The sequence below is a fragment of the Triturus cristatus genome, chromosome 11 (genome assembly GCF_964204655.1).
Source record: "Triturus cristatus chromosome 11, aTriCri1.1, whole genome shotgun sequence".
In the NCBI taxonomy this organism is placed as follows: Eukaryota; Metazoa; Chordata; class Amphibia; order Caudata; family Salamandridae; genus Triturus; species Triturus cristatus.
In genome coordinates this window covers 945,989,992-946,014,999 of record NC_140594.1, presented here as the reverse complement: position 1 = coordinate 946,014,999, position 25,008 = coordinate 945,989,992, and the positions used below count along the sequence as shown (strand labels likewise).

General features: G+C 42.1%; 1 protein-coding gene across 1 annotated transcript in view; it reads left to right on the top strand.

Moving 5' to 3' along the window:
- The window catches only part of LOC146785727 (aspartate aminotransferase, cytoplasmic-like), a 540,935-nt gene that overhangs the window by 90,370 nt on the left and 425,557 nt on the right, over positions 1-25,008 (top strand). The window contains exon 3 of the mRNA XM_085633572.1: positions 4,579-4,702. Coding sequence (XP_085489698.1) covers positions 4,579-4,702 — 124 coding nt within the window. The remainder of the gene's footprint in view (positions 1-4,578; positions 4,703-25,008) is intronic.

Sequence of the window (25,008 nt, the reverse complement as noted above, 5' to 3'; positions counted from 1 at the left end):
ATAGTCTATAGCTGCTTTTAAGACGGAGTCCCTGTCTCTGTAGTTCAAAGGACGCGCTATTATGGGCCTGGGCGTGCCGCCAACTGGTGGTCTAGGACCCAATGTTCTGTGCGCACGTTCTACCACGAACATGGCAGATAGTGCAGTCGGAAACAGTTCACACAGCAGAGATTCGTCGTATGGCTCCATTTTGGGTATGGCTGTGGTTTCCAGTATTCCAGCTATGCAGAGGTTGTTGCGCCTATAGCGCGCTTCCAAGTCCTCGTTCTTCGCTTGGATTACGGACAGGGCTTTTTCCATGTGGAGAAGGTGTTTCTTGGACTCAACTTGGAATTCGTGAGCTTCTGCCGCATGGTTTTCTAAGGCGTCTAATCTGGTGTTGTGCAAATCTACTTGATGCTTCACTGAGTCCAACATGGAGGTGAGCCCGTCGAGCTTAGTATCAATAGATTTTAGATTTGTGCGCACTTCCAGCATGATTGTGCGTAAGTCTTCGTCTTGAGGGTCTCCGCTAGGCTGGGATTCAAGTTCATGCTCAGAGTCCATAGTGCGGGTGTGACGCTTGTTCTCAAATGTGAGTTTGGGTTGTTTTGGGTCGCTTTTCCCCATGTTGTATGCCGACAATGTTGTACACGGCAATTACTCTTGTCCTAACTTCGCAGGGTGTCTTTAGCTGGCAGCACGAACAATCAGGGACTTCCCCAGCAGGGCCTCAAGTCGGGCAGACGCCAGCGCCAGGCTGTTAGGCAGAGTGTGATATGATAGCATTCAGGCCCCAGCCCCAGCAGGGATCGTGAGTGCACAGGAACCCGTTGCACCGCACCCTCTGTGCCCAGTTCCAGCACATACCTCGGCCCCCTCCAGTGTCCCGCAGCAACCCTGGGTACACAGGGCTCACAGCCCAGCGCTTAGGGCGCACTGCCCTCAGCTATCAGGAAGTGGCGCTAGCCCTGAGCCCCAATTTCGCCAAAGGGCCTGCCCGCATGCACACAGGCCTGCGAGGTCCCAGGGGGCTTAATGGGTACTCACTGTTGGTCGGGGAGGTCTATTGCCAAGTGTCTGAGATGATTTCTGGTGCCGACGCCACTCCTCCGTTCTCCGCCTCACAGCCATGCAGGTTTGCAGGTAAGGCCCAGCATCTGGCGAATAAGGTGCAGTGTCTCGCTCCTTCGACTTAAACAGCTTTTGTCAGGAGGTGCCCTGCTCGCCGGCAGGTCCCCGCTGAGGCAGGCCTCAGACACACTCCCAGTCGTTTAGCAGGCCTCCCAGGTCCACAGCGGCAACACGGAGCAGCACCTCCAGCGCGATCTCCGCCTCAGCTTCTCAGGTTGTTCCTACCTCTCCTCAGCGTGTTTGGGGCAAATAACTGCTCAGGTTTACCGGGGGAAGTGACGGCAGCACAGTACGTTGATGTTGTGGCTGCAGCTGCAGTGCCTCCGCAGACCGGCCAGGGCCCACACTAAGACGCCACGTGGCACCCTCCGCCGCCAGCTTCAGCTCGATCTCCCCACTGATAACAGGATTATGCAGGATAGAAAGCCCGGCCGTCAGAGCCTGCTTAACAAGCGCCATCTTGCTGCTCGGCTAAGCCCTGCCCCCGTGCCTTTGATACAGTTAATCGGTACAAATTGTGGGCCATGATGAAAGGTATGGGCGTAGAAGATGCACTGGTATCCCTTCTCCAGAGGTTATACTTTAACACCACGGTTGCCATAAGATATGGCACCCAATGGGAAAAAACGGAGTCGATCGCATCAACAGAGGGTGTTCGTCAAGGGTGTATCCTAGTCCCATTCTTGTTTTTAATATATTCTAATGGCTTGGAAGCTATTTTATTAAGCAGAGAGCTTGATTTCCCTAAAATTGGCAGCAAAAATGTTCCTTTATTAGCTAACGCAGATGAAACAGTGCTGATGGCAAAAACAGCTAATAGCCTTCAGAAACCCCTCGATATTGTTACAGATTTTATATCTTCACTCAACCTAAAAGTTAACTTTACTAAATCATATATAAATGTATGTGATCCTAAGTCTACAAGAACCAGGAACTTAGTCATACGGGGCAAGAAACTAGGAAAAGTAGACAATTTTATGTATTTGGGGAACTTGTATAACAATCAGTTGTATTGGGATCCACTTGTTACAGCAAGACCCCATCTTACAAACAGGGCTGTGGGTGGCCTGTTTTGTTTTGCACACAGATTAGGCTACAAGCCAGTGAGGGAATTCATTACTGTATTTAAAGCAAAATGTATTTCGATTGCAACATATGGGGCAGGGGTGTGGGGACACCACTCAGCCGCCAGCTACAAACACTGGAAATTAAATTTACCAAAAGGTTATTGATGACCCTAAATAGTGCTTTCAACCGCCTATGTCTTCAGGAATTGGGTCTATAGTTTGTAGAGGATCGTATTTCCAGTGGTCCCTTGTTTCTATGGGCAAAAATGTGGCTCTCAGAGAGTTAACATTCTCTTGTGAATTAATCACAGATTGCCAAAATTTGGCTTATGTCCCAAAAATTCCATGTCTTTGCTTTGTGAAGGACACGTATCATGAGATAGGATTGGGGCATTATTTTGATAACCCGGGAAACATTCTACTAAATGCTAAAGCCATTATTAAAGAGGCGTTTTTTTCTAGGGCCAATTTGCAACATTTTGCACAAGATAACTTGGGTCTACTACAGTTGTCCCTTGCCCGCTGCACTACTATTTAACTTTTACTACCGATTTTCAAACTAGATTTTATTTAACCAGATTTCTTTTACGCACTTTGCAGTTTTTACTGGCATTTCCATGCCAAAGTGGGTGGGCTGATAAGCTCGTACCTTGTCCGTGTGACAATTTAACAAGCCAAAGCACTATGTACTTTATCTTATTTTGCACTTTATATGAAACAGCGAGGATACAAATTTTATTCCCATTATTAAGAAAAATTTGCCCCTGCACACATTTGGATGGTTTTATTATTTTGTACTCACTGGCTGCCCCTGACATTTGTATTATGGTGGCCAATTACATAAAAGCTTCTGTGGCTATCAGAAAGCGATACGGAGGAAGTACCTCTGCATAGTGAATGGTTCTTATAGTATGCTGTTTTAAATTGTCTATTATAGATCAAGAACTTTTATCAATTTATATGATCCATATACTATTACACTGTTTTATTGTAATTATTGTATGTAAAGAATTTAATGAAATACTCTTCTTTTAATTTACCGTTTGCAATTGGTGGATACATTATGATGATCTTGTTTTGAACTTTTATGGTGCAGATGAACCGAATAAAGTTGTTCTCGACTCGGCATGGTGTACTTTTTAGGTGCCTAACGTAACACCTAAGTTCTGGTGGGCACTATAACGGGTGAAGGAGGCCGCTCTGGGAACCGGATGGTAAAAAACAAGGCCATATTTGGAGTGGTGTTTTAATTTAAAGTAATTAACAGACTTCACAGCTCGCAGGACAGTGGATAACCCTTGACTATCATTCCACACTCCATGTATGAAGCAAATTTTGCTTTGAAGAGGCCTATAGATTTCCTAGTTAGAATCAAGGTTAGAGCTGCTTCATGTGAGGGAGGCTGCTCTATGGAGCTGTCAGCAAATAACAAGCGAGCACAGAGTGCAAATGATACACGCAGAACTTACACTACCTCAAAACTGACAGGACAGCTGAAGAGCTATGCTTCTTCTTTATCATGCTGTGTACCCTTCTCAGATTTCCACAGAAATTATTGCAGGAATTTGGCACATGATGTCATCATTTATTTGCTTGGGCATTGACAAAGGTGAAGAGATGGAATCTCATTATGCCACCAAAACTTCAAAGTTATTTTCAACAATTCAGCTGGGTCTGGAAATTAAGCAACTAAGCAGGACTGGAAACAGCACGGGCAGACGTGGCTATTAGTGAAGTCTTTTCCGGAACTAATATATGTGTACTAATTAGGCATGGCCGGAGTTTGCGGAGTTCTGCTACACAGAACTCCGCGAAGTGTCAGGAAAACTCAGCGGAGTTCCACAAGTGGTGGAGTGCAGCGCGAACTGCAGTTTGTGCTAATCTTCCTGCCGCTCGAGTAAAGATTCTATTTGAATGGCAGCTCGAGCTCACCAACTTACCGCTGGCGAGCGCGAGCGGGAAAACACTCCGCTACACTATGCGGAGCGAGTTCTCCGCACTCCGTGAGCTCAACGGAGTGCTGACAACTCCACAAATGGAGTGGAGTTTACCGCCTAGTACTAATGGGTCTAAAGATTTGCATTCAGAGAACTCTAACGAAAAGCATTAATAATGGCAAAACCTTTTGGTCTATGTTATCCTTTGTTTTGGTCAGGGACTGAAATGGTGCAAACCCTCATTTCAATATGACCCACATTTTTGAGGATTCGCTTATGCTTCATGCACAAGGGTTTGGCTCTGGGGAACAACTGATGGGCTCTAAACAGAGCTACTGAACGTCGTTTATTTCCTGTGACTTCATTAGCCGACAACCAGCTTTGGAGACATACATCTTGTATTATTTGCATCCTGTTGAGCACTTACTATAAGCTCTGTTTTCTGTCTTTATTCAAATAAGGCAGCTGGATTTCAGACCCCTGGAGGGAGTGGAGCCATCTGGATTGGAGCTGTATTCCTCCACCACTGGTACAATGCAAGGGCCCCAAATGGAACAGCAGTTTACATCTCTGAGCTCACCTGGGGTAAGTCACTATGCAAGGTTTTGGGAGGGTGGTCTATGTTGATGGCTGCCATTAGAAAGGGATTACTATACCCCAGAGAAAAAGGTTTAGTATGTTGGAAGACTGTGGCATAGCTGGATTCAGCTTGAGTCTTCTAATTTGTTGTGGCTGAACCAGATTATTGAATGTGTAACTAAAGTGATTCTTATTAGATCTTCAGGTTGGGGTGACTCGTGGTGCTTGGGCTACTTGGAGTTGGGTCTTCTGCTGTGTTTTGTGGGGGTATATTATTATAAGAACTTGTTGATTTTGTTTGCCTCATCAGTTGCAATGATCTTGATACAGAGAGTCATCGGGCAGCTGAACCCCTGTTTTTCTGATGCGACAGTCCGCTTACTGTTCCGAAATTCATCTGAGTGAGTGTGGTAAGGAAGGAAAGGTGACTACTGCAAGATAAATGCACCTTGGGCTGTTGTAATAATAGCCATGCGGCACTGGAGGCTACCTGTTCTTAAAATTTCACCTAATGGATAGAGGCAATAATTTTCCTCAGGTATATTTATATCTTACTCTGAGAAGTCCTGAAGTTAGTCCAGTTAGGCAGCATTTCGCTACTGTTTGACCTCAACAATCATTGCAGCTTTGTTTGATTACTTGAGTTGCCATATGTTTGAAATGCCCATGCTACACACCAGTTCCTCTGGAGGCTTGTACTGAAGTGTGTGAAGCATGTACTTAGGCTGACATTCAAGGGTATTTGCATGCTTCTTTCAGGAAATATTTCCTTCTTACAGAAACCTATGCATTCAATGGTAATGTCAGTGTGACAACTCGTAGGCAACCTTGTTATTGTCTGAAGTGTTTATTTCAGTGCTGGGACCTTGTCCAATCTCTGTGTCCTCAGGTTAACTTCTCTACAAATAACTGAACTCCTAATTCCAATATCAACATTCTGTATGTGTGCATGTGGTTCATGACCACATGCCATTCTATCCATTACATGATATCCTTTACATCACTTCATGTTTCCCCCTTAATAAAAAGAACAAATAAATAAATAACAATAGCAAATAAATACATAAATGTATAAATCAATGATTCTTGTGGGTTTTTGGGAGTATTTTTGTTGTTCTTCTAAAAGGTCCAGTCATTTTTTTTTACATTATCTCCAATGTATTTGTTTTCTATTTCTTTCTGTTGTCTCTGTATTTGTATCTTTTGTTCTTGAATAGGTAAATACATTTTTGAAATGTGCTTTATTTCTCACTATTATGCTATTTTCCTTCTGTGCAGTTATTGCAGATTCTTTTATTTTTGTTATTTCTAGTATGGATGGATAAAATCTACTCGCAGATTCCCTCAATTGTCTTTGTTTTACTAATACAAGATCACCAACCTGATAGGTTTTTCCGTGAATGTTTTTCTTTTGATCCACATATTGTTTAATTGTTTTCCCTCATCTTAACTTTCTTTGCAATTTGTTCATGTTCTCTAGGGGGTTTCAACGGTAATTGTGGCAAACTTGTTTGTCTGGCTTTCCCAAATCACAAATTTGCAGGACATTCCCCTGTCAAACTGTGAACTGTGTTTCTATATTCACATAAAACCTGGCACACAGATTGATCTATTGCGATTTTTGATAGATTGGCTTTTTGAATAGATTATTCATAGTATCCATCAATCTTTCAACTATTCCATTAGCCTATGGCCAACATGGAGTAATTCTTTTATGTGTCACTCCCATCAATTCAAGACATTTACTGAATTTATTTCCATTAAAAGGTGGACCATTGTCTGTCTTCAAAATGTTTGGTATACCCCATGCAGAAAAAATGCATTCAGAATTGGAAGTATTACAAATTCAGAAGTAGATGATTCCATCTTTACAATTGGAAATCAAGAATATTCCTCAATTATGACAAATATTGTCCAGAATCAATGGTCCATAAAAATCACATGCTATTCAGACCACTCAGCATCTGGGAGTTTAGACATATGTAATTCTTCAACATTTTTCTTTTCTTTCATATTGCATTGGCAAATATGGCAAGCTTTTTTAATTTTTTTTTTATTGTCCTCATTAGCCCAGGTCTACAAAAGGTATAAATATCGATCTCCGGAGTCGCCCTGAAAATGGTACCATCCGGAGCTCTTTTGTCTGTTTGACCTAAGTTGAAACACTCTATACCTTGCTTCTCATACTCCGACCATAGGTAGCCTTGTCAACGGCCAGACCATCTCGTCAGCTACCACCGGGGTGAACAAGCAAAGATGGTATAAAGGCCTAATCATAGGACTATTATTGTATAATCACACCGGCATTTACCCACTTCTCAAAAGAGAGCCAGAACTCATTTCGCCAACACGTTAAAGCTCTGTCTAACGTAACTGTATATTTTATTGAGGATAACCATTCTGCTTTGTTTGGGGTATAGCTTTAATCCATTTTTTGCATATTTCCCTGCGAGCCAACAACACTAAATAGAAAATTAGTTTTTTAGTGTTTTGAGTGAGACAGTCATGGTTCTCCGGTAGCCCAAAGAATACAAGAGGTATGCTTACCTGGAGCTGCACTGCGAGTATTAGACACACTATATCTCTCACATCCCTCCAAAAGGCGTGTAGTGCCGGGCACTCCAAGAACATATGTTCATCATTACTTCTTTCCTCCCCACATTTGGGACATTTTGGTGTAACACCTTTCACAAATGTTGCCAACTTATATGGCGTCCAGTAGACCCTGTGGAGACAAAAAAGGTAGTTCCGCCTTAAATTTGCAGCACCGACTGTGGAGTATAGCATGTTACAAGATACTTGCCATAAATTTGTTGACTGCTCTCCCGGCAAGTTCTTTTCCCACAGTGTTGTTGGCAGAATGAAGTCCCCATCCGAGCCTTCCACTAGACTCCAATACCATCTTGCCATATCTTTTCTACTGGGTCCACCAGATATTATTAGGGTTTCTAACACATTTGATTGTCCCGCATGTCTCCCATCTGTGAGGCTCCAACTTTTCATTTGAATGTATTTAAATTTGGACAGTTTCCCATTGGCTATCTTCTGGGCCTCCTCCCAAGAGATCAGCACCCCTTCATCCATCAACTCCCCCTAGGTTTTTATCCCTGCCTCTTTCAAAGGACGTGCCAGACTATCTTTTGACCATTCTGGGGACCCCGGAGAATCCCAAACCGGGGCAAGTTCACTATAATAGCTTATGTTGACTTCTCTCCTGATGTTGAACCAAATTGTTGCAAAGCTCTGCAGGGTCTTTAATCGCACCTTTTTAAAATATCGTGGGTCTCCATATTTTTTTATGAACTCATGCTCACCCCCTTGTATCTCAGATAACATAACTTTAAACATCCTTCCAGTATCTGAGCTGTCTGGTTTACTTAATAGACATTTTCCTCCTTTTAATAAGAAAGCCCAGGCATAATAAGACAAATCTGGTAATCGTAGACCTCCTTTATCATGTTGCCATCTGAGTTTTTTCCAGGCAATTCTGGTCCCTTTCGACGCCTAAGTAAAGCTACTAATCTTTGATTGAGATTTTTTAAGCCAAATTTCTTTAAAAGCCATTGGGATATTTTGGAACAGAAAGGTAAACTTAGGCAGAATTGCCCTTTTCACTAGATTTACTCTGCCATAAACTGTTAATGGGAGGTGGGACCAGCTAAGTAAGAGTTTCCCTACTGCGTTATTCACCTTTTGATAATTAACTTCAGGGATTTGCTCTACTTTCTGCTCAATTTGAATTCCTAGGTACCTAATTTCTTCCTTCACACAGTTTAGTTGTGAGTTAATATTCCATTTCATTACCACCGTTTTGTTTTCATTAATCTCATACCCAGAGAGCTGCCCATACCGTGCTGCCAGGTCATAAACTGCTGGTAGTGCTGTATTAAGGTCCGAGGCGTACACTACTGCGTACAGACCTACTTTTCACCCAATCCCGATAGCTAAAAGGCTGTATGCCCTCATGACATCTTATCTTTTCGGCCAGCGGCTCGATATACAAGTTAAAAAGCAGAGGAGATAGAGGACATCCTTGCCTAGTCCCCCTATAGATATTAAAACTACTGGAGATATTTCCATTCACTAAAACTCTGGAAGTAGGATTCTTGTATATGAGAGCTATTGCTCTGCAAAAATTATCCCCTAAGTTAGAGAGTTCTAAAATTTCCTGCAAAAATGACCAGTTAACCCGGTCAAATGGTTTTGTTGCAGCCACGGTAATGGCTGCTAAAGGTATTTTAAAAGTGGTTGCTATGTCCACCGTGCCAATTAGGTTGTATGTTAGATCTTTAATTCCCCTGCCACACATAAAACCCTTCTGATCCTCGTTTAGTAGCACATCCAATACTCCACTCAGCCTATCTGCTAACATTTTCGTAAAGATTTTATAGTCTGAGTTTAATAATGAGATGGGTCTGTAGGAGTCACAACAGTTAAATGATTTATCTGGCTTGAGGATCAGAGTAATGATGGCGTCATTCCAAGATTGTGGGATCTCCTTACCACCCTCAAAAATCTCCGTGAACAATCTACCCATTAACGGGACTAAAAAGCTCTCCAACTTTTTATATATCTCAGCTGGGATACTATCTGGCCCTGCAGCTTTATTCATTTTCCCTGCTTTAATAGCATTCCTTATTTCAGAGTCTAGAATTGGACTATTTAAATCTTCCCTTTGAGGCTCGGAGAGCTTATGGGGAGCCTCTCGACCCAGCCACTCTTTCACTTTCTCTCCCTTTGTAACTAGGTTTTCAGAATACACTTCCCCAAAGTGACTAATTAGAGCCTCTTCAATCCCTTCACTTGATCTAACTAGAGGTTCTGGATTATTCGATTTTAACTCTTTTATAAAGTTCCTTGTTTGGTCGTTGTTTATCTTCCAGGCAAGTAACTTGCCGCAGCCTTCTCCATAATTAAAATGGGCCAGTCTACTCACTTTCCATCTCTCCTGTACTCTTCTTTCCAGGATACTGTTGTGTCCAAATAATTATCCCAAGGGCCACACTTACCATTGGCCCGCAATATTAGGTGAGAAGGAGCAGTTGGCAACGTGGAAGGTTCAAACGTTTATTAGCCACCACAGAACTCTATATAGAGGAGCCTCGTCGATCCTCACCCATCAGGTGCGCCGAGGAAGACTGCTGGCTCCTTGACAGTAACACACTTTTATACATTATCAGTACAGCATACAAAACCATATATGTGGAAAAGTACCAGTTAGTCCTGGCGCCCCTAATGAGCTCATGCCTATTTCTAGTTTCGGTTACACATACAAAGGGTTACTATCTTTACAGAGAAGGTCGAAAGGGTGACTCCCTTCTCGTCCCAGGCCTAGAGGAATTTGCCTGATACTCCCTTTTAGCAGATGTGACCTTGCTTCTCAGCAACTCAGCCTGTCTCCTAATTAAATGCAAGGAAAGGGGAAAGCAGAGGGTGTGCGGAAAAGACCACGTGACTCCCAAGCGAGAGAGAGAGCCGCAATCCAAGATGGAGGCGGTTCGGTTTCTCGGCCCTTTTTGTCGTACCAAACATAATCGGGGATTTCGAACCGTTTAATACACCATAACGAGGTAAACTATCATTAGATATACTGCGCTAATCATATCGTAATATCTTGAATACCTCAATACCCTTTAACTCCACTTTCAAGGCTTCAATAGCAGCCACCCCATCTTCCTCTATCCTTTCTTGGGTCTGCATCTGTTGTTCTAGTATTTTAATCTTCTCTTCGATGGAAGCTATTTCTGCCCTACGTTGTTTATATTTATAGGTCTGAATAGACATTATCCTTCCTCTTAGAAAGGCGTCCCATACTACACCTATTGAGGCACTATCTAGGTTCTGTTAAAAAAAACGCTGGGATTCTATCCCTAGTTCTTTCATTCTCTCCTCATCCGTCAGTATGGTACGATCGATAGTCCATCTTTTCTGGCATAATGTGTTTAATGGGGCCAAAAGAAGGGTTATAGCTGAGTGATCCGATAAATGAGATCCTATATGGCTAACATCCCTTACCTGGTCTTTTATAACTTGATCCATCAAGAAGAAATCTATTCTCGACTGATGCCTATATTTTTTGTTGTTAAACGTAAAACTCTTTAAAGATCCCTTCCTTTCCCACCACATGTCGCACCAGCCTAAATTTTTTATTGAATTTATGATTAGAGAGCGTGTTTTATTGTGAGTTGTAGCTCTACTCTTGGTGGAACGATCTAGCCTATCATCCAGCACTACTTTGAAATCTCCCGCCATTATGATAGGGTTAGGAAAGTCTAAGAGTTCTGGAAGTAAATTACTAAATGGGATGGGGTCATCTAAATTTGGTCCATAGTAGTCGGCCACTGTATAAATCTGGTTATAGCATCTCATTTTGGCTATTACCCATCTGTCTAGTTTATCAATTCTGCTACTTTCAATGACTATTTGGTGGTTAGTTTTAACAAGAATCGCCACACCTCTTAGGGTTAGTTAGTGGTCTGTACATATTACTTTCTGAATCCACCTTCTGGACTTAAAAATCTACATAGTTTCCTTGTTTGTTAAATGAGTCTCTTGTATAGGATTCTAATCTGAGCAGAGGCATCCTTTATATATTGTAAAATTATTTCCCTTCTCTGCTTCACACTAAGACCATTAACATTCCAAGTCAGTATCTCTATATGAACCTCCCTAGTGGTACTCATTTTCTAATCCTCACTCTCATCACTCCCCTATGGTCAGAGTTCCAGGGCATTAAAAGAGGACAACTAATTTTTTGTACTTTTTCCCTTTGCTCCCCCACCCGTGACTGTGCTCCCCCCTTTCCCTCCCTTGGAAAACCCTCCTCTTCTTTTTTCTTCATGGCCTACGCCCGAGGAAGCTTCCCGAGGTTCGTGATCTATAAAACAAACATTACTCGGGGCATGAAAAAATGTTAGAAAATAAATGTACTCAAAATAGACAACGCTACTTGTGGCCACAAATGAGATAAGAAAAGAAAAGGCAAAGCTATAGACCATATACCCATAAGTCTGTAGAGATATCAAATAGGGGGTAGAGATTATAGGGAAGATAACAAGCCGGAGCTAAAACCATTCTCTACTTCCTATTTTGTATTAGAGTCTGATATTGATTTGAGAAATGCTTCGGCTTCCTCTACATTTAGAAAGGTCTGCATTTTATTATTATGCATAACCCTCAAACTAGCAGGGAATCTTAATTGCCCCGTCGCCCCCCATTTCCTGAATGGCTCAATCAGTTTACCAAATTCCCATTGCTTACTGGCTGTTATTTGGGAGACATCATATCTGATATCAAAGACAATCCCATCTACTGATAAGCTTTTCTGCTTTAAAGCTTTTGAAAGTATTTCTTCCTTTATTTTATAGGTAAGAAAATTGACTAGTATTCTCCTGGGTTTTGATTTCTTTGCGTTTGAACTGAAGGGGTCTCTATGGCCTCTCTGTATATCTTTAATCAAGTCTTCTTCGGAGCATTCTACGTGTACACCTTGTTTAATTTATCGCGCCACAAAACCCTTGATATCTTCTCCTTCAGACCCTTCCGGAACTCTTAAAATTCGAAGATTGTTTCTTCTTTGATTGTTCTCCATTGATTCTAACTTTTCCTTTAGCATAGCCTCATTTCCCTTTAAAATTGTAATCTCCTTTGAATTTGCCTCAGACTTCTCTTCTAAGTCTCTTACTGCGCATTCCGGCTGCGACGTCCTAGCTGTCATATCATCCAGTTTTTTCTCCAAACTGTCTCAGGATGCTCTAATCTCTTTTTGATTTATTTCAGAAGTCTCAAATCTATTCTTCACCTCCATAGTTAGTATTTGAACGAGGTCTGTAACTGATTGCGGTTGTGTCTGCGGTTGTGTCTGTTCTTGAAAATTATGTTGCAGTTGAGTACCAGCTATGTCACCCGAGGGCTCCACATCTACGCTGGTCTGTGCTTCTGGTGAGATTTTACTACTTAGTGCCTCTGTTTGGGAGAGCTGCATATTCATTTTACCGGAGGGGAAGAGAGCTCGTACGTCTACCTGTACTGTTATTTGCTTTACTCGGAGGACTGAGAATAAAGGTCCCCCACCTTCAGGAGACTCACCTAATACCTAGAATCTATTAGGGCTCAAGATAGCTTCGTCTGCTCTCGGATCTACCAAAGTCAGCGTGTTTTTTTTTTATTCCACTACCTTGGGTGCTACTTTAAAGTAGGTCCTTAATGAGGAGGTAATTTTAACCTTAGATAGTGGGTCTCTCTTTCTCCCTCTCGGTTCTCTCTTTTTCAGTGTCACCCACTCCCCATCAGTTTGAAGAGAAAGAGCGGGTTCTAATTAAGTGGTTTTCTTACTGACTTTACTTTGAACACTAGAAGCGCACTTTATATTTTTTCTAACCTCCAACCTTCTCAGATTGTAGCCACTGGACGGGGCGACCTTCTCTCTTGCTTCTCTTGGTTCTCCCAGCTGTGCCACCCTGAAATCACTGTTAGCTTGTTTATTTAACCTGGTATTCCCCTGTTTCTCAGAAGGCGTAATCTCTAATCCAGCAACACCAAGATCCAATGACTTCCTCACCACAGCAGCATTAGTACCATTTGCGTTTCTCACCACAGCACCATTAGCACCATTAGCGTTTCTCTCCCCAGCAAGTTTTATCCCCACAAATTCCTTCCCTACCTGTGGCGCTGTGTGAAAAAAAGACCTCCCAGCCTCTGCCACCATCAGAACCTTTTGCTCCGACTCTGACTCCGACGGGGCCTGTGCTCTGCTGTAACCCGAGCTCCCGGCGCCTGTGCTGTCTCTGCCCAAGCCGATCCAAGAGCCTTGGCTGGAGCGCTGTGCGACCGCCCTCCGGCCCCTGCAGAGCTCCCGAGCAGCACGGGACCAGCAGGAGTCCTGGACAAACAGCTTCGGGGGCTCCACAGGATCACCTGCCCCCCCCCCCAAGGGGTCACACTCAAAGAGAGAACGTAAGGGCAACGGCAGACTCAAGGTAGGCGCCGCTTTTTCTTTTTGCCTCCGCCGATAACTCCTTACCTTCACGCGCTAATCTACTTTTTTTGTTCCGCCCGCAATCTGTACATTAAATATGACCACCGCTTCTATTCATCTGTCCAAAATCCACTGAGACTTTACAGGGAGGTTCGTTTACAACTCACTCCCTCTGGAACCTCCGCGACCGAGTTTCAACCGGCCGCCATGTTTTCCCTTCCCATCTGGAAGCTGTTCCCTGTGCAAATATAGCAAGCTTGTACATGAAAGTCATAGAGGGTTATTAGCGACAAAAAGTCTTCTGCAAGAAAAAGTGTGGTTTCCAAGACTTGATAATCAAGTTGAAGAAATTGTGCAAATATGGCAAGCTTGTACAATTTCTTCAACTTGATTATCAAGTCTTGGAAACCACACTTTTTCTTGCAGAAGACTTTTTGTCGCTAATAACCCTCTATGACTTTCATGTGCTAGATTAATCACTCATTTCCCTAAAGTATGTGGAATAACAATAACAAAGGCTTGATTATGTCAACTTTTCTGTTTTACCAAATACTCGTATGTCATCACTGTTGTTTATTGAGTTTTTCACAGGTCTGGTGACTTTCTTTATGATTTCTTGAAAAATGTTAGCCTCTGAACAAATTCCAAAGTTAAGTCTCTTATACCAGAATGACCCTAAATGTGTAGAGAAAGTAGTTATATATATGGAACATTTCTAAATTTCTAATTGATGATATCTATTGCAGAGATCTAATTTTGGAAAAACTGTTGCTCCATTCAAGATGCTAATCATATCATTCAGGTGTGACCCTGGGTGCCCTTTCCTCTTAGTTGCTGTGTTTGGTACCCTAATATCTACACAAATCCAAATTTGATCTGTATTCTTTTTAGGCACCACTACTATTGGGGCTACTAAAGGCGTTGCACCTATTGCTTACTCGATGATGTCTTGTTTAAGTAGCAAATTTATCTCTGCTTCCACCTTGTTTTGTAAATGAATCAGAACTCTCCTGTGCATGTGTGCCACAGGTATCACTGTTTTTTTATGTGCAGAGTAATGGTCCTATTCTTTAGTTTGCCTAGGCCTTCAATCAGAGCAGGATCTTCTCTTAATATAGGATGCACTGTTGCATTGAATGTCATTGCCAGTAGTCCCATTAACTGAGCAGTGGCATTACTCAGTAAGCAAGGACCAGTAACATCTCCTTTTAACGCATGCACTTCCTCTTTTAGAGACTTATATGTTACATTTTCTTCGAATTTTCCAAAACATGTAACAGGATGTTAACTTCCCCATTGAAATACATTGACATTAAAATAGACAAGCGAGGGTTTCCCATGCATCTTATCATATTCAGTAACGCACATAATATTACATGTTGCTCCACTGTCAAGAACAAAAGGTACTTTCTGAGATCCTACTATTATCTCAACAGATGCCATGGAAAGGGCTTGGAGCAGGGTTTCCTGAGTAAAAACGAATATGCGTTCTTGAACAAAGATCACCCTGTACTCTATACCCTACCCAAAATTCATAAAACTGGACAGCCCCCTGAGGAGACCCATTAAGTCAGGGTGTGGGTCCATTCTTGAGCCACTTTGCCAATATCTAGATGTATTCCTGAAGGCCTTTGTGCCCCTACTATTGCCTACGTCAGAGACATCATGCATTTCATCAACATGTATGAAGGGACGAGTTTTGATACCAATAAGGACATACTAGTCACCATGGATATACAATCCCTCTACACTAATATACCACAGATGGATGCGGTAAGCATAAGGACCGACATACTAAATAGACTGGACAAACCTGTTCAGGTTCCGACTCATTTCTTGATATCCCTGCAAGGATTGCCTTGGGCAAGCACTATTTTCAATTTGACAACTTTTTCTACTACCAAATTGAAGGAGTTGCCACAGGTGCAAGCTTCACTCCAAACTTAGCGAACCTTTTCGTGGCACATTACGAGACGGAGAGAAACTTAACAGATGAGAATCCATTTCGAGACAAAATATGAAAATGGTCTAGATATATAGACGAAGTGTTTATGGTTTGGACAAGCACACTGGAGGATTTACATCTTTTCCATACATGGCTCAATACCAGGTCAGATTACATACAATTCACTTTGGAGCATAGCAAGATCAGCATTCCATACCTTGACCTTACGGTAGGCTCTGATCAGGGCTCCATTTATGTATCATTATTAGGGTTCCCCAATGTTATGGTGTTTATGTTTTGCCATTCCATCTACATTCAACCATATTTCTTTTTTCCTAATTTTATCTGTAATTATCCATATTTATTTTTGGTGTTGTGGAAAAATTAAGCGGAAACTAGTATATTTCCACATTTATTTAACCAATAAATATGCACTCATGCTCAAATGACTGCCAGGTTTCAGTGCTGTGAACACCCACAAAAGATAAATCTGTGCACTTATATGAAAATATGCAAATTTCAGAATCAACTTTGTGCATAACTACTGCTGTTAAAGCCTCTTTACTAAAATTCCTTTCTTTTTTAACCCCCTTATCATTCAATCCACACATCTATTGGCTTGGCAGTCAAGGCAGGCAGTATTTAGAATTACTCAAAAAGCAACTCAATTTCCATTTTTATCCATATTTAAAAATAAATACAGACAAGAAAATCAATGTTTTCGGTCTGTATTTATCTGTAAAAATCAGTAAAAAGGGAAAACAGGAAGCCTTAATCATTATACAGGAAACCGACAGAGAGGAACACTCTGCTACATTATTCAAGCAGCCACCCAAGAAACCTAAGGGATAACTTACCCATCGGGCAATTCTTGCGTATTGGCATGAACTGCACCAGAAGATGTGATTACTTCAGGGAGTCAGATATCCTCATTGATAGTCTCCTTGACAAAGGATACCCTAGATGACTGGTCAAAAGGGCCAGAAAAAAAACATGGTACATGGTCGGGAGGACTTACTAGAAATCAACACGAGGGCAAACACCACTGATAGAATTGTCTGGGTTACCAGGCCCATTAGTAACTATATCAAAAAGATAGTAAGAAGACTTTGGGGTCTTGTCGAAGATCATCCTACCACTAAGGAGGAGCCATTGTTCTTCTTTAAAAAGGGAACAAATTTAAAGTGCTCGTTAGTCAGGGGGGCTCTTCTTGTACTACCAAAGGCCACCCTGAATACTCCATGGGGATTATCAGCAATTGTAGGCCACCTCAAATGTAACCAATGCGTAGCATGCCAGTTTTGCATCAGTACTAAAAAGTTTGCCCATCAAGATGTGAATGTGGTCCTAAATACATTTAGTAACTGTAATACGCAGGGTGTGATAGATGCTATATGGTGTCCAAGCAATTTAGTTTACATTGGACAAACAACGCAGAAAGTAAAATACAGAATCCTCCAACATAGGAGCAGGATCAAGTGCGGTAAGAGTGGAGCGCCACTGGTTGAACACTATCTAAGCCAATGACACAACAGCGAGCACATCAAATGGCAAGTGATTGAACAAGTCAAACTTGGAACAAGCAGTGGTGACTAGGCAAGCCTGCTCTGAAGAAGAGAATTTTACTGGATGGATAAATGTAAATCTATCGACTTGGGTTTAAATACCCTACAGGACTGGAGACAATCAACCTCTACATGAATATAGATTCATTGCATATGATTTGTTAAGATCTTCTATGGTTTTTCTAATTGCTCTAATGTGTCTTTTTCCTTATGGTCTACTGTGACAATGAGGCGGAAGCATTTTTTCCTTTAGGCACCTAGGAACTGTTAGACAAATATATTTTTCCAATGTATTATCTGCTTAATGCTTTTATATGAAATCTTTTACTCTATTATGGGTCCGAGTTGCTTCGTTTTCTTATCTTTTTCCTTAATTTCTTGGGCCACTGATACTTATAAGAACACATTTAGACTGGCACTCTCCTTTTAAGAATTAAGTCTAGTGAGCACCTCCTGACTGCATTCACTTCTGGGTTGCTTCCACCCGGCTGTATAGAAACTGCTTGTTTGTGAAGCGGCTCTTGCGGGACAGGTTTCCATCTTGGGTTCGAGCCAGACACACGGCACGGGAGATGCTACCACATGCCAAGTAAGTTGCCAGCGTTTGCCGACTGTCCATAGAATCTACGAAATTGGCTTTAATCAAGAATGCTCAAAGTTTTCATATACTTCCCGGGTGTCTGTTGTCTTAGGAGCCTGCTGTTAACCGACGCAGCCCCATCCCATCCGCGAGACACGTACGTGGCACTATGCAAGCAGCCGCAAAGGGAGCAAGTTTTGCTTAAATGCCGACCACGCACAATAATAGGCAGTCAACACTAGGAACGCATATTTTGGAAACACTTGGGTGGAGTCAATTGAGTTTTAGTTTCCTAGTGGATGAGTATAATCAGAAGCAGATAATTATGCACAGACTTTACGTTACCCATGGGCTTATGTTAACTACTCAACCTCCATCTGTTGTCACCATAACAATATCGGCACCCCATCAGATTACACTATGGCTTGTGTAATTTATAAGGAACATAGCACTAGGACATATGTACCCATCATATGAGTAGGCGCCCATTAGAAATACCTGTATAATTGGTTACACGTTTAGCTCACACCGTACTTAATACCAAATTATTTTACAGCTAACCCAATACAGCGTAGACGAACATTGGTTCCTGTTCAACATTAAATAATTGACACTTACAAGTCATTGACCCACATCCAACTGGTATGTACGACTCAATTGTAGCCAATATCATGACTTTTATGAATTAACATGTAGCATGGGCGATAAACATAAACCCATAGCTTACACTTTTTTCTTTACTTCTAGGTGTCTCCTTTCACTTTTCTGTCCTGATGATGACCCTATTTTAAATCATTATATTAAGGGGTCGAAACGTTGACCAGACTCAATGTGGACTGATTTTAAATTGTGATTGTGTCACGTGACGCTCATTTCAAGAGCCCTGTTTTTAACAACATATTGCCACAATCAGTCACATGTATATATTCTGTACATAACACAAGCCACCACTTAGTCACTATATTCACTTTCACTGCGCTGACAAATTATAGGAGCACCTTGTTTCTGTCAAATATTTTTGGAAAAATTCGGAATGAAAAATATTGAAAAGTAAGGTTTGAATACTATGCCGTCGCTGGCCAAATTGTATGAATCAATGAATATGCTTATCGTAGATTCAAAGGCAGAACTGTTTAAATTCTTGAGTATATCACTATTGCTGTGGAAGTCCAGGATTACACTTCCCCCTTGGAGACCACTTCTTTTGATCAACACCTAGTTGGACTGCCAGCTAGCTGGATTGTGCGACGACAGTGAGGCTAAAGAGAAGCCTTTTGTGAATTTGGGCTTATTTAATTGTCCTTGGGTCAGACCTAAGTCTACCTCCCGTCATCACTGGTTGTTGGTCACCTTTCAAGGTGAAGCCACTGCCCCGGGCCTCCCTTTGGGGCCCTCAAATAATGAAATGTCACCCTTTTCGGGAACAACGCCATTCATCCTAAACCCAGGAGGTATATTTACCTTCTGTGAGCCAGTTAATGAACCTTACAAATCATGGGGCATTGTTTCCTTCTTTTGCTAATTACCTGGTATGCTCGCCATCATTTGCAGTATTAAGAGCACTCATTTTCCAGTGTATTGATCATGATCCGCTTGTGGTTATGTGAAACAAAGGGAGCTCTAGTGGGATGGATATATATAGAATTCAAATTGGAGGTTGACTTATTATTTGTAACCTCTGGCGGTTTAACTCACCTCATAAGATTAAATCATTTTTGGTCAAATAATGTGAGTCACTGTCGATATAGAGGTGTTGCTGCACCACAGTCTCAAATGCACTGACTACAAATATTGTTTATCATATAAACGTGTACTTATTTTATTTCAAACATTTTTATTCGTGGTTTCCAAATAAGGCAATACATACAATATGAAAAAAGAGGAACATACGAAATAGACATACAAAAATAAACAATGAGGATGAAACAGTAATTAAATGGTCAGCAAAGTCATTAATAGCCAAAATGACATGGCGTTACATCACAGATTAAGCATATGTAGTATCAGTGTAATGCCTCATTGTAGGCCACTTCCAATGTAACCAATGCGGTGTACTTATTTTAATTGCCTTGGCAGCACAGTACAGTTATGATTGCTCCACCTGCTGCTCCGAGCCTCTTACTGCACAACGTTGGGCCCTACCTTGTAATAAGGACGTAGGAGGAAGATTCCCTTGAACGTCTGGTGTCAGACGCCCAGCTGTGCATCTTAACAGTACAACTAAAATACTAAGCTCAATAGCTTAGCATACATAACAACACGTTTAATATGCTAAGCTGGTTTTCATAATAATAAACAAATTACATAATAGCTTGTGGCAGTGTTTGCCACTGGATAGGGATTATTGTGATTAAGTATTGGGACAATTCACTGCATCGCTGTTGTATTATCTAGAGGTGGGCGAGCCAATAAATAATAGGAGAGCTAAGCCAGAGCAAGCGAAGGGCCTGGCTCGATTCTTGGACCCCGTGCATCAGCCAAGCCCTAAAAATGTTTACTATGTAAATTATATAACAAACATCACGTAAAATATTCTAAAGTCTACTCATAATTCCAAAAAGTGTATTTCTTTAACACATGGAGGTTTTCACATTAATACGTCACATTATAGCATTGCACTGAGAAGTACTTATTTAAAGTGATGTTTTTTAAACGTGAAACATTAGTGAACTAAGAGGCAAGAAAGATGTCCTGTAAACCCTGTATGTGACCCAAAAAAAAGCAACACTATAGCCCAATAAATCAAACACAATAGGTTTTTGTGCAAGTGGTATTCTGAACTCACAGATTTGAAGCTGCTTTCATACACCATAATGATGAATAGGGAGTTTTCGTAATATAAAATATTGGTCTAAGATCACACAATTTAAGTGGGGAAGCCTCGATTTATCAAGGTTTTGTGGTTGCACTTTGTGCAAATCATCCACAAAATGAGGATTGATTTTCTTTCCTTTTATTAAGGCATTATGTTTACCTCTGTGTGAATTTTTCTGCAGATTTTATATAGCGCAAACTCAACCGGAAGATTTTCAAGTGGTTTAGATGAGCACCAGTTGCATTGCACAAGGTCACATTCATTATTTTTATAGGCACAGAGATTAATGATTTGCCCAGAATCACAGGATTTTGAGCCAATGGTGAGATTCGAAACTAGTTTCCCAGTTCCAAAGTCTGCAGCCTTGACCATAACGCCACATCCTGGGTAGATGAAGGGTGGCAGACATAAGCCGCATGAAGCCTCGGTTTGTCATGAGCTTGCAATTTCAACAGAACCTTGAGCTGAGCCAGAGCCAGAGCCAGGCTTCCAACTTGCCCACATCTAGTATTATCTCACCATGAGTCAGTGTTAGTGGCTTGCACCCTGTCCAAGTAGGGACCCTTATTCTAGTCAGGTTATGGGAGTTACACACCCAAGAAACCCCTGCTCACCCCCTTGGTAGTTTGGCACAAGCAGTTAGACTTATCTCAGAGGCAATGTGTAAAGCATTTGTATGTACACATACAGTAACACAGTTAAAACACTGCAAATGGACACCACACCAGTTCAGAAAAATAACCAATATTTATCTGAATAAAACAAGACCAAAAGGACAAAAATCCAACATACACAAGTAAAGATATCACTTTTGAAGATTTAAAACAGTTCAGTTCATTGAAATCTATGGATGCGTCACTTTTAGCATAAAATACCTGGGATGCGTCAAAATCAAAGATAAAAACAGGGGCATGGCCGGTGATGTGCTGGAGAAGGAAAGTGATGTGTCGGTTCTCTACTCCCAGGGGAGGTGATACGTTGGTTCCTTACTGCCAGGGGAGATGATGTGTTGGTGCCTCACTGCAGCGCAGCATAGGGGATGCGTTGGTTCCTTACTGTCAGGGGAGGTGATGCGTTGGTTCCTTACTGTCAGGGGAGGTAATGTGTCAAAATGCAGACACGCAGCCTCGGTTCCTTACTTTTGGGTAACGCCGATGCAGAACTTGGCACACAGGTGCCAAAATCCAGACGCTCTGGGTCGATGCTGCAGCAGCGAAACAGGCGTTGCATCAATTTTCCAGCTACGGGGCAGGTGATGCATCGATTTCTTCAGCTGCACAACAGGGCCTGTGACTGAGTCGGGCAGGTGTCTTAGACGTCAGAGACATGGTGCTCAGGACTTGGGCTGCAGCAATCTGTTAGCCGCACAGCAGGTGCTGCTTCGTTTCTTCGCCCGCACCGTGGCAATGCGTTGATTTTTCAACCGCATGGCGGGCTGCATCAGAAAGAGCAGGTGGTGGAGTTCGATGTGTGGCATTTCAGGCTTCTTTGAAGCAACAGCCACCTCCAAGGGTCCAGGACTTGAATTGACAGCACTTGGCAGGTCAGAACTCCCAGCAGAGGAGTTTAGGGGGTGCAGATGAAGTATTTAATGGCCCTGAAACTTCTTAACAGGACTCAAACACACACAAGCCCTTGGAGAACCTTAGCAAGCAGGATACAGAAAGCAAAGTCCAGTTCTTTCACTGCCTAGGACACAAGCAGCAAGCAGTAGGCAAGCACAGCAAAGCAACAAGCAGAGTGGCAGTTCCCCTCCTTCTGCATCCAGCTCTTCTTCTTAGTAGAATCTCCTCTTAGTCCAGAAGCATTCTGAAGTTCTAGTGTCACAGATCTAGTACGTATGCCAAAAATGTCTTTGTAGTGCACAATACCCTGCCTTTCCCTGACCTGGCTCCAGACACACTACAGAGGGGTGGAGACAGTTTTGTGTGAGGACAGGCACAGCTCTATTCAGATGTCAGTGACAACTCCACCCATCACTCTAGCTCAGGAAGACAAATCAGCCTGGTGGTGGGCCATCAGGATATGCAGGTTACACCTCAGCTCCCTTTGTGAGACTGTCTAGAGTGATTTCACGAACAGCCCAACTGTACCCCTCCCTCTGACGTGGATTCCACAGGCAGGCAGAGGCTCAGAATGGTAAAGCAAGATAATGCTCACTTTTTAAAAGTGTCATTTTCAAACACACAATTTAAAAAACAACTTCACTAAAAGATGTATTTTTAAATGGTGAGTTCTGGACCCTAATCTCTAAATCTCTATCTCTTCCCAATTGGAAGTTATACTTGTAGGAGGTTACAAGGCAGCTCCAATGATAACCTATGGCAGAGATAGTCCATGCAACAGTGAACAACTAAATTAGCAGTATTTCACTGTCTGGACATGTAAAACACAGCAGTACATGTCCTACCTTTCACATATGCTGCACCCTGTCCATGGGCAGTAAAAGGGAAGGTTTGGGACTGGCAAGTGGGTACACTTGCCAGGTTGACATGGCAGTTTAAAGTTGCACTTACAGACACTGCAGTGGCAGGCCTGAAACATGTTTGCAGGGCTTCTCATGTGGGTGACACATTTAGTGCTGCAGGCCCTGGGCACACCTGGTGCACCTTACTAGGGACCTACTAGTGAATCAAATATGCCAATCCTGGATAAACCAATTACAGATGCATTTTAGATAGAGAGCATATGTAGTTTAGCACTGATCATCAGTGGTAAAGTGCACAGAGTCCTAAAGCCAATAAAACCAGGTCAGAAAAAATAAGAGGAAGAAGGCAAAACATTTGTGGATGACCCAGAAAAAAGGACCCGGTCCAACTGTCAAAAAAATAGGATTTTTCTCAAAGACAGTGCATGCTGCTTGCGGAACTGTTGGGTTTGCACTTCTATTAAGCCTATACCATTGAAAGGGTATTTAGGAAAAGAAACAGACTCCTGGTGCATACAGTTACACCTGATATGCTACTTTCAACTCAGCACCATAGTTTGAGCACCTGCCTGAACCTCTTTTAAATTACACCCACATGTAACCCCCTCAATGATTCAACTATATGACTGCTCTCTCAGCACAGTGCATTGAGGAGTGCACAGCAAATCTACACATTCACACCATATGCTTTTGCTACATATACGTTTACTGTCCTCAGCAAAACTTGCAGCTGTAGAAACACTCCAGTACTCATTCAATGTGAGAGTTTGACTCTGCGGGACTTAGAAGAAGGGAAGTGGGTGCAGCAGACTACACAGACCCCTTTGGTTGGAAAATATGGAAGACCGACCATTGGAGGCTGGACACTCATTCACAGACCTACAGATACAGACACTCCTGGGTCAGGAACAACAGAGGCCAGTAGTCATGGGCACGGTTTCCGAGTCCCTGTGTAGAGACAGAACCAGAATGATGGTGCTTGGCAACTTTTGTGCTATGTTTTGTTCCCACTCAGTTCTCCCCTGGCTTGGCGTTCTTCACATTAGTTATTTTGTATTCCTTTGTTTGGTTTTGCCTTACTTGTTCAATGACTTCTGATGTTATTTTCTGCATTACCTGCAAAGATTCTGAATGCTAAGACCACCTATTTGTGGTCTTTCGGGGTCTACAGTCACAGTCTTGTATTGCATGGCATTAAGGTTTCTTCAATGGTCAACAAATCCTTATGAGATTTGAGGTTTTGACTTCTTTGCAATAAGTAGCAGACACTACCCAAAGGGAAAACAGGATACCATCATTAAATTAAATATTTTCTGAGATGTGCCTCAAGTGATAGAAGACCGCAGAATATTTGTCTTTTTTCCAGGCAGGATCCTCCCTTGAGGTGTATGTATATATATCTAGCACTCTGGGGATGTTCGTTTGAGTAGATGTGGGATTAATTTCTGAATCTATACCTCCTCGATCCTCACACCAAATACCATTCCTTTGCTCCTCTGATTCACACATACAAGCTCCTGCATGCCTCCGCATACTATTCTCGAAGACACAAAATTGGCAGTGCCAGGACAATACCAATGGCAGTAATCAACTTATTCTTGAAAACAAAGAGGTGATTGATAAAATACTTCCATTTAGCATGGTGTTGCTGGATGGATCCTTTTCTCTGATTTGGTTAAATCCAATATGTCAAGCAACTATATTGTCAGATTTGGACAGGCTGTGCCTATTAAATAGGCGAAGGCAACATACAAACAACAAATCCACATCAGATCAGGAAGGGTTTAAACCTTATTCTGTGATGAAATTCAATTTAATACTTCAGCATGAAAATTTTGCTCGGCCTTTTCAATCTAGTTCTGCATCCCGAATTCAGTAACAAGAAAGCATTTGGATGCTTGTTTTCACCTTTCATTACTGTTAAAATCTTTACTTCACCATTTACTCTAACTGTAAAGCACCCACATGACCTAACCTTAAAGCCCAATGCACTATGGAGCCT